We start from the raw sequence: 10,687 nt of genomic DNA, 5'->3' as shown, positions 1-10,687 counted from the left end.
TTTGTATAATTAATGTTATTTTTTTAATGGTAGAATTTGACATAGTTTTATTTTCTTGATCATTTGAGCTGTGTTCATGCATATATGGCATCAAGCCACAGATTAAAAATTGTGGGGTTTTTTTTGTTGTTTTTCACCAGATAACATCATTTAGCTGTATTTTTCCCAAATGACTCAGAACACAGGAATGTATCAAGGAGTCATATTTTGGCAGGGGGGTGAAAAAATGCAGTTTTAATAGGTTTCAATGGGGAGATTATTGTCCCTAAGGATTCCAGAGGGATTTTTTTTTTTTTAAATCTGACACTACTCCAAAATAAGAATGCATTAAAATGTTGTTGCTTATCAGTGACATATCCCAGACTGTGATAATACCCCCAAAATAATTCACTTTGCATTCAGTATACGTAAAATTATTCATTTTTGGGTTTTGTTCTTTTAATTCTAATTACTTGTTTTGAAAGTGAAAAATAATATTAATTCATAATCCCCTCCCACCCTCCCCACACACACCATCTCGCCACAAATCACTTCCACCAGATGTTACCCACTCTGACCACTAAAATCCACCTCAATCATTTTGAGCTTCCAGTCTAGCTGACATGTCAAATCACACACTTGTTGGTCGAAAGCTGAATAAATAGTTGAGCTGAGCTGGGAGCAGATCTGCCTACACTCAAGATGATGGTAATATCACCCAAGCAGACAGCAAAACAGTTTTTACTGATACATGTGTATAATAATCACACAGCACAGCTAGATACTGGTTTCAAAATAAGGGTCACTAAGTGAGCGAGGCAACTTCACACACTGCAAAAGCAAACATATAATGCACTTGACAAATCAACTTGTACACACAGCACAGACATGCAACCAAATGACATTATCTGGTCAATCACAACAGATAAAGCGACTAAATACACACACAGAATAATGGTTCTTACCAGAAGAGGTAATGTCCAGCTCTTTCACAAACTAGAACTGGAGACATCAAGAGAGCTCCGGAATCCACTTTCCACGGAAAGTGGACACGCCCTTGTTTGTTATTGCTAAACTTCCTCACTGAACCTTTAGTCACAGCTGGCACTGTCCATTTTCCTAAGTGATTATTTTTCCTGCACACTTGTTGATACAAACTAAGCACAGAGCATCGTGACCTGCTGACGTATCATCACTTTCCCAGCTGTCAAAATGAGAAATGAAACAGTCGGTCATGAGCCTTGGTTTTCCTGGCATGAAAGTGACAACATCGACATCAAGAAAGTGTGTGTATCTCTGTGGAGTCCGACCAAGAAAAAAAAAAAGGTGACCCTGTCTGAGCATGAGTTGCCCAGATTTCCCGTATGGTAGATCCGGACCAGTTTTTTGCTAATGCGGTCTTTTTGCAGACATTTCTGTCCCTAAGGAACTCTAAGTGGAAATGAAAGTGAAAGTTACAGATAACACGTACTATAAGAGTAGACATAGCATAATAGAACACTTTGATAGCAGACATCATGACTTGTACAAATGTTTGTTACTGTTCTGGTTTCTGGAAAAAATGTTTGTCTCATTCGCTGCTAAATGTTTACCAGTAAGTCTCTAACTGTGTGTGTCTGCTGCTGGTCACGTGCAGCAGCTGCAAACAGCTGCTCCTGCTGGAAACAAGGCTGATGTGAGGACTCAGAGTGAACCAAATCAGTAAAGTTAGAAGCTGTTAAACCAAAATGAGCTGAAAGAAGCTAGAATACTCAATTGAGCTGAAGTGATGTCCAGAGTCAGCTGATAAGTCTCTCTAAGTCAAATGTATGAACCCTCATTTTAATTGCACTTTTGCATTTTTGCATTCAAACAACAGACAGAAATGTTCAAATCAAAATACTTTATTCTGGGGTGTGTGTGTGTGTGTGTGTGTGTGTGTGTGTGTGTGTGTTAAACGTCGTTGAGATAGAGCATCGAGGCAGCAGTGGCAAGTAGGGCGGCAGCAGTAGCCATGGCAACACCTAAGAACACAGAAAAACATAATCGGGACTGTGCTCATACACACACACACACACACACACACACACACTGTGCTCATAAACACACACACAAATAATACAATATATGGCTCGGCTGCCGTTGAGATATAACAAGAATCTTAGTGGAGGTGTGCTGGAAACGTGTGTGACTATTTGAACAGTGCAGTGTGTTTTACCTATGTAGTTATTTCTCTTGGGTTCCTGTACTTTAACATTTTCCACAGCGGGCTCTGAAAACACAACAACAAAACATCAGTGATTTAATATAGTAATAAAGTAATACAGCTTGTAACTCAAAGATTAATGTGAAAAACAATGGATTTAAGAGAGGGAAACTGGATCATTTACAGGTCAGTAATTGTTCTCTGGCAGGGTTTTCCTAATTACATGTTGTAAAAAGTTTATTTAGTGATATGTGAAACTGTAGAAGAGATAACTTTGCTAAAGAAAGCATTTGAGGGGTGAAGTTGGTTAATAAAATACCACAAAGAGATTTTTACTACACTGTGCCTGTATTTAAATCTTACAGATTATCTATACTTCAGCTTCAGATTTAAATGACATTTGGATTTTATTATTTTAGATCTTTGGAAGTACGTAAGGGGTTATCTCCCCTTATTCTAATTAGTGGAATGTGCCATTTTCTGAAAAATTGGTCACAAACAATCCTGAGACTCCAAAAGAAGATCCTGTGTTAAGAAGTAATAGTACTAATAAGGTGAATTAAACCAGAGAAATAAGTAAGATATTATCATTTCACCTGTTGCAACACTGGCAGCACTGCTCTCTAAGACCTCAGCAGTTATTTCCTGCCTGGTATCCAAGTCTTGTTCGGCTGCGTCTATGTCCAGCATCTCCTTCAGCCTGTCAGTCACCTCGGACAGACCCTCGTCACTGAACTGGTACACACACACACACACTGGCCCGCTCACTTTCACAGGACAGAAGACACGACGAGGGAGAGAGACTAGCTCTGGAAGAGAGAGGGAGAGAGACACAGAGGGTGAGAGCTACTTGATAGATTATAAACAATACAATCATGAAACTGCTTGAATTGAAGTATTTCTAACTAATGTTACTGTAGTTAGTAATAAAGACACTGAAGTGAGACTGTGTTCATTGTGATGAACAGCTGCCACCTTCACTACAAATAGGAATTACAGCTACAAATTTGAAAAGTAAATCTGGGGTTGTGAAGTCAGTGCAAAGTGGGGTTACCAGACTTCCATTGCTCGCTCTTCATCCCTGATTGAGGCTACATTTGCTAATAACACTCAAAAAGACAGTGTTGATTGTGAAACCTATTTTAAAAAATAACTGTAAAAATGCTGAAGTCTCAGTCAGTTGGCAATGAGCTTCCCATTCATTTCAATTAGGAAGGGGGCAACTTTTATTTGTTCCTGGTTACATATTGATCCAGCTACCAAAGCATGAACTGCAAAGCATGTGCAACAATGCTCCAATCTTGATGTTTTTAACTGAAACCCAGTTAGACTAAGATAACAGTGCAGCTGTTCTTATCAAGTCGACTCCTCCCAGCTTCAGTTTTATGGGTGAAACTAGAGCGCATAAGAAATCAGGTCATGGTTCCCTCCAACACAAACAGATGATGAAGTGAGACTTCTATCACCTGAAGAATATATCAAGGATTAAAGGACTTATACTGTATGTCTAGTGGATCACATCAGTCCACTTCTCAGATCTTTACACTGGCTTTTTGCCTGTCAAAGAATTGATTTTAAAATACTACTGTTGGTTCAGAAAACACTGAATGGCTTAGAGCCAAAAAATCTATTTCTTATCTGCTGCTCTGTTATGAACCATCCAGACCTCTCAGGCTTTCTGTTCCAAGAGTCAAAACTAAACATGGAGAACCAGCATGTTGTTTTTTATGCTCCACATATATTGCACAAACCTCCAGAAAACTGAAAGTCTGCTGCAACTCTAACTTCCTTTAAAAGGCTGAAGACTTCTCTATCTGCTACTGCTGCTGTCTATTATTAAAACAAATAATGATTCATTTCTTATAGTGTACTCTAACTTCTATTCTTGTATTTTATAACTGTCCTATTTATATTTTAGCTTATTTTTGTTTTCTATTCCCTTAGCTCTTTATGTATTTAAATGTCAGTTTATTGTGCATTTCACATTTTAACATCAATTGAAAGTACATCAAGTTTTGGACTGTCGTGTCACCTATAAGTGAACTCCTGCTTTTATTTCCTCTTAATAGGAGCTTGACTAGTGCAGTTGGATACAGATGAGACACTCACATCATGACACACGTTTATCTTATTTGTTTAGTGTTCACCTGCACTGTTCCACATGTGTTTATCTTTTGGTTAAACTGGATTTTTGTAAAGTCACCTTCCTTTTAGGATACACACATGCTACCTCTTTGCTGGGATTGGCTGACCCTAAACCCACCCAAGACCATGACCTTATCGTCAATTATCTATAGTCTAAAGCATTTGATTGGTAGAGCATGTTGGAGGCGGGTAGCTGACTGTTTGTGTGTGTTTGAAGCGCTGTCATAGGCTACTTTTGGGGACAAATTTCAGACTTAGGACTAGTTAATAAGGGACAGCTTGTGCAACTGGTGAAAAAAACAAGTCCCCAATTTGTAAAAAGGTAGTTTTTTTGGGTCAGTGGTTATGGTTATGGTTATGGTTAGGGTAAATCTCCAAAAATGAATGCCATCCTATGTAATGTCTCCAAAAGTGACCATCATCTGATATGTGTGTGTGTGTGTGTACCTGTCTGTTGTTTGTCTCTGCTGCTTCCCTTGCTCTCCTCTTCTGATGCCTGCAGCTCCTCCAGCACCATCTGAACCCTTGTGGCCACCGTAGAAACCACGTCTCTCTTCAGCAGCTGTCCACAATGACCATTTCATTCTAAAATGATTTGTTTTTTCTTTCACTTTCATTTGATACCGTGTTGTCTATTGTAATAACAGCTTACCTTCTCAGCCAGTTTGGCTTTTGGTTTGTAGCTGTGCAGGTAAATTCTGCTGTGGATGGCTCCTCTGACTGACACACTGCCTCCACACCTCTGGACCACATCTGTTAACCTCTGTTCTTCCTGACACACAGGAGTTTAAAACAATATAATACAGAATACAACATAGAATGTGCTTATTTGTGTATGTGTATCTCTTACTGGTGAGATGAGCAGCTGAGTTGTGTACGTCTGTCTCACATTCCTCTTCTAGAGAGAGAGAGAGATCAGACACAGTAGGTTAGTATTATACTCATATCTTTCACATAATCCAGAGAATGAGTTAGCTTCAGTATTGTATTTGCATGCAAGGTAGGTCTACTCTCATCAGCAGTGTCTTGCTTTCAATCCAAATGTGACTGTTCAACCATTTTGCCAGACTCACTGTTGTTTAAGTGCCTTGCTCAATGGTATCTAAACAGTGTGTTGTGAGAGATGTGACACACCGGTGTATCAAATTCCTAGACTGCATAAGTGAAATTGGGTGTAAGGGGGCAATTAGAACTAAATCAAGGGGTCAGTATACTGTGTCAGAACTGCTTTTATTTTTTTCTACTTCATTTTGTTAACACATTCTAAAAGTTTGATCTTTTTATCGATTTTATCTGTTTCTGTCTTATAATCTCTTTTTACCCTAGTTTTTTTATTCTAAATTGTAATAAACTTGTTCTCTTATTGTCTCTTATTTTACTTATTTATTTAATTAAATAAAACAATTCTATTTAATTATTTCTTTTTTTAAATTAAACAGTATTATTCTTATTTTCTCTTGTGTGCATGTAATTAAATTTCTGTCTTTTAATTTGTTCTTTTTTTTAAATTCCTTTTCTTTATGTTGTCACTTGTCTTATCATCAGCTTGTCAATCAACTAATTGTAAATCACTTTGAGCTATATAAACCTGTATGAAAGGTGCTATATAAATAAAGTTTGATTGATTGATTGATTGAGTATCGGACAGTTTAATAGCTATGGATTTCTGTAACTTTCTGAAAAAGATGACCCAACACATCCATCACTATGATTGGTCAGCTGTGTGGAGTTTCAGAGAGGAGACAGTGTTTGAATTTCTCTCTCAAGCTGATCTTTCATTCTTGACACAACTATTTCTGGAGCTGCAAATGACAATGATATTTTATTATTGATTAATTGGCCAATTATCATATGGTTTAAAAAATGTCAAACTACTGCAAAGTAGTTTATAATACTATGAGACAGGAATGTAACATGAGTTATCATAGCAGCAGTAGATGTATCCTCTGTTTTAAAGACAGTGTAAAGTGAATTCAGACTTTTTCTTCTAAACACATTAAATAGGTCATAAATGTGTTTGTAAAAAATGTGTAAAAAGCATTTCAACCATTTAGATTTGAATTGTGGAGTTAGGCTTCACAAACTGTGTTTCAACATTTCTGTGTTCAGGATTTAGTGATTAGCATAAACCCGCCCCTGCTGCTGTAGAGGTATAAATACATTCAGCACACACTACTACTACAGTCTACAGTTAGCTGAGTTAGCCGCCGAGTTAGCGACCGAGCTAGTGAACGAGCTAGCAGCAGAAAGCTCTCAGACCATGTTTCTGGTAGAGGTGGTGACTTTGATTGACAGGTGACACTTGGTAGGGGGCGGGGTTTCAGCAGAGCCTGGGTTTGTTTAGTGGATCTCTTTGTGTTGGGACTCCTGCTGAGGTCTCTCAGCAGCCTTCCTTAGGTAAAGACAGATTTAGGTTAAATGTATACAACCTGTCCTGATGTGAGCTCTGTGTCCTCTGGCAGCTTCTTTCCATCAATCAGACAAACGCCACTTTCTATCTGCTGTGCCCACACTCTCAGTTCCTCCTGAAACACAGAGTGACCAGACAATAGTTCCACTGAAGCTTTTGAAAATGTATTTAATATTCAAGTCAGGGTTCCTACACATTTGGAATTTCAAAATTCCATACTTTTCCATACCCTAATTTCCAGACTTCTCTGTGTTTGTTTGTTGTTGTTTTTTCAGAGAATATGTGACATCTGTGTAAATATATCAGTGTATCATATTTCACATCATATTTAATTATTTTTAATAGTGGATTGTAGCCAAGTACCATAATGTCATGCAAATAAAAACAATTTTAGACACAGTATTTTAGAACAGTGGTAATAGTCTGGAATACTTTATTTTTCATTTTCCATACTTTTTAATACCTGGAAATTAATCAGATGTATTTCCATACTTTTCATACTTGCGTAGGAACCCTGTCCCTGTCAAGTGTGCGTGCATGTGTTCGTGTGTGTGTGTGTGTGTGTGTGTGTGTGTGTGTGTGTGTGCGCCAACCTTAAGACATTGATCCATGCTTTCTGTACTGGTTTTGTTGCCTGGCAGCGGTACTAACATATCCACATTCAGACAACATGAAATCGTGATCCAGGAGGAACACACATCTGACTGGTACTTCCAATCAGCAGGCTTGGCCATACTCTGGAACAGACAAGCACAATGATATGATTCATACAGAACAACTGCATGCTTTCCCTCACCATGGGTAGATCAGTGAGGGACTAGAATACTTTTTAAAAAGCAATCTGCATTGGATTAAATGTAGAATAAAAGATGTAAATTTACCTTGGGATCTCTGACATCGAAGGTTCTGCAGACTGTTCTGATATGCAGAGTTAAAGAACATCCACAATAAGTATGTCATTCATCTATCCTCTCAGCTGGTAGCTACCTGATCCAATAAGAAGGCTGCGTTAAAGGATACTTCCTAGTTTTGGGGTTGACGTGCAGTGTAACGCACTCTGTGACATCATCATCGGCAGGGCTCCACAAACGCTCCGAGGAGATCAGGTTCTCCGCTGCAAAAACCAACTACACACACACACACACACACACACACACACACACGCACACGCACACGCACACGCACACACACACACACACACACACACACACACATACAGGGATCAGGTGGATAGAATACACTCACAGATAAATGTGCGTATAAAATGTTTAAATGTCCTTCCAGTATTTATTTTATATTATGAGTGAATATTGGTCTCCAAATAAATGTTAATGTTGCTGTGTGTCTGCTGGATGTGTAAGTAGGTAGGTGTCTGTTGGCTGACAGACTAACATTTTTTTTAAAACACATTTTTATGTTTTTCTTGTTCTGCACCTAGTGGCTTCAGATTTTCAAAATGCAGCTTTAAAGGGAAATCTCTGCTGATTTTACACATCAAAGTCTTTTAAAAAAGCTGCATGTAAGGTGTTATTTTGATAAGGAAGAAGTGTGGAATGAACATATGTGGAAGACAATACCATTCATTCTGTGTTTATATGAGCCTCACCTGTCGGAGTGAGGTTAGTGTGTCCTTAGCATCAGTATCAGTGATGATGAAGACTCCTAACACAGACAGGCCTCCAGGCAGCATCCTGGACACCTGGAAACACATCAGATCAGTAGCAGATATATACTCTAACACTGCACAACAGATTAAAGGGGCCTTGTAATGCACATTTCCACGTCTTTATTTTTAATATGGGGCTCTACTGGAATATCTTTGCATGATTTACAGTTCAGAAAGCTCCTTATTTAACTCATACTGAGTATTTACCCTTCAGTTCATCCTCTGTGTGAAACAGGCTGTTTTAGCTCCTGATTCTCCCAATGAGCCTGCATCGCTCTGATTGGTCAGCTCGCCAAAGCTGCCCATCAGCAGACCTCTAGCTACATGGGAAGCTATGTCAACACTGGTAAAAACCACTTGCCTTTTATGGAACTGTATTTGTCTTTCTGTCATTTCAGCTTTTCAGCTTTGCTGTCTAACTCCAATGGATATAACCCATATGTTATACTATATATAAATAACTTCATGTATTTGATTCTATAGTTAAACCTTTACATGAAGCTATATATATATTTTACAACTGCTTCAACCCAATGGAAATCTTTCTGTTGTCTTTGTTTCTAAAAGTATTATTATTCCTCAACCATAGGTTCACACTCAACACTAGATGAGTGTGTATAGAGATAATGAACCTAATGTCTTGTTTTCTGTAGTGTATATACAAATTTGCTTTCTGACCATTACGTGCTATTCATTGAAGCAGGGGAGCATCAGCATGCACTTCAACAAAGCACATTTGTATAACAGGTATTAACTGAGCAGTCATTCCACAACTTTTACCTCAGTGCATACATCAGAGTGACATTCAGGATCATCACTTCTGTATTCATCGTTACACATGTGAATATTACACCTACCTGTCGAGCATGCTCAGTGAACCACTCTTTGTCCAGAGAGTTTCCAGCCGCTGCAGTGGACTCCTCTCTTTGAGGCGTCCGAGTTGCCATGACGACAAAGTCCCTTTGATTTGAGCTCTGAAATATATAATCATTCATATCAATTACTGTATCTTAACTTCACATAGAGTAAATCTCCCACATCATATCATGACATCAATCAGTATGTTTACTCACACAAGGAATTTGACCCAGGTATAGTGGCATTCAGTGTGCTTACACATTATAACAACACAACAATCTGACGATGACAATGACGGGGAAGAAACTGTTTCTTTGTTTTGTAGTTTTGGTGAACAGTGGTGATGACACTTCATGACAGATATATTAGCCAATATACATCCCTAACAGAATTTTCTCTGTCACTTGAATGTTTTTGCCCTTTGTGAAGTTGACCTAGTTACAATAGCTGTGAAAGTTAACTTAGAAGTCATCTACAGTACCAGTACAAAGTTTAAACACCTTCCCATTCACTTCAATGAGAAAGTGTGTTCAAAGTAACTTTTGACTGCTATTGTATGTTTGAATGACACAAAGCCATCACTTTAACATCTTGATGAAGTTAACAATATTATATACTTGCTTCAGTTACACAAACCCCATGTCTAAAACATGCCTTGGATTACTGGAGCAAGTGATATCCTGCTTTTTCATTGATGAGAAACTGTTACATATGGTCTGATGTTATCATTCTGAGGTGGAAACATGTTCACCATGAGTTACAGCTACACAACCTTACCTGTCCAATAAGCAGGCCTGTGACAGGACCTGCTTGTTGTTCACAGAGTTTGGACAGATATCCCTCCACAGCACCTTCCACTATATAACCACGACCCATACTGCCTACAGGAGAGTGTGGAAAGAGATGGGGAGGTGGTACAAAATGTGGTCAGTTCTCATTAGATAGATAGATAGATAGATAGATAGATAGATAGATAGATAGATAGATAGATATTACGTATGACAGTTACTGCACTTATCATTAACTTATCTACAAAGATGCAGCTGCTAACTGAATTAAAGAATTAAAAGCAAAAAGTTCAAACCTCATACAACTAAAGCTTCATAGATATATAACACTATACGTCTGTGGTTAACCGGTATAGTTAAGTGCCTCTGTAACTGTAGCTGTCCAGTAATAACTTACTACATTTAGCTAACCTGACGTGGCCAAAGTGGTATTTTAAATAAGTTTCTACGTCTTGTACTTCAACCCGTCCACGTACAGTGAGATAAATACCTGAAAGAAGCAAGCCAGAGAGTAAAATGTGCACCTAAAAGCAGGCAGCTTGGCAGCTGGCAGTGGTTCGTCAGCAGAGGAAAAAACTCTGTTTACCAAAGTGCTTTGCGCAGTGACGTACATCCGTCGCACGTCTCTGTCGCGATTGGGTTAACCGAGGTCAAAA

The 10,687-nt window shown here is 38.5% G+C and overlaps 1 protein-coding gene across 2 annotated transcripts; it reads right to left on the bottom strand.

Annotated features, from left to right (window-relative positions):
- Positions 1–1,846: 1,846 nt before the first annotated feature.
- odr4 (odr-4 GPCR localization factor homolog) lies at positions 1,847–10,591 on the bottom strand. Of its 2 annotated transcripts, none has more exons than XM_053329781.1 (14): positions 10,522–10,591; positions 10,021–10,124; positions 9,243–9,359; positions 8,326–8,418; positions 7,740–7,846; positions 7,601–7,637; positions 7,313–7,456; positions 6,739–6,834; positions 5,160–5,207; positions 4,962–5,081; positions 4,757–4,871; positions 2,761–2,973; positions 2,177–2,230; positions 1,847–1,982 (listed from the first exon to the last, which is right to left on the bottom strand). In XM_053329781.1, exons 2-14 carry the CDS (start codon positions 10,117–10,119, stop codon positions 1,912–1,914), a joined length of 1,314 nt encoding a protein of 437 aa, XP_053185756.1. In that variant the 5' UTR covers positions 10,120–10,124; positions 10,522–10,591; the 3' UTR covers positions 1,847–1,911. The 2 variants fall into 2 exon arrangements, with proteins under 2 accessions (XP_053185756.1, XP_053185757.1); XM_053329782.1 differs by having other exon boundaries at positions 2,761–2,967.
- Between the last annotated feature and the right edge of the window lie 96 nt (positions 10,592–10,687).

The sequence above is a fragment of the Scomber japonicus genome, chromosome 12, assembly GCF_027409825.1.
Source record: "Scomber japonicus isolate fScoJap1 chromosome 12, fScoJap1.pri, whole genome shotgun sequence".
NCBI lineage: Eukaryota > Metazoa > Chordata > Actinopteri > Scombriformes > Scombridae > Scomber > Scomber japonicus.
The sequence above is the reverse complement of the archived record's forward strand: the minus strand, read 5'-3'. Positions and strand labels throughout refer to the sequence as shown.

What these genes read in the sequence shown, in the direction of transcription:
- odr4 (XM_053329781.1), bottom strand. Translation starts at nt 10,119, where the DNA reads ATGGGTCGTGGTTATATAGTGGAAGGTGCTGTGGAGGGATATCTGTCC. An exon ending in CACTAACCTCACTCCGACAG is followed by an intron (nt 7,847 to 8,325) that starts GTGAGGCTCATA and finishes GTGTGTGTGTAG; the next exon opens with TTGGTTTTTGCAGCGGAGAA. An exon ending in GTCAACCCCAAAACTAGGAA is followed by an intron (nt 7,638 to 7,739) that starts GTATCCTTTAAC and finishes TCTGCATATCAG; the next exon opens with AACAGTCTGCAGAACCTTCG.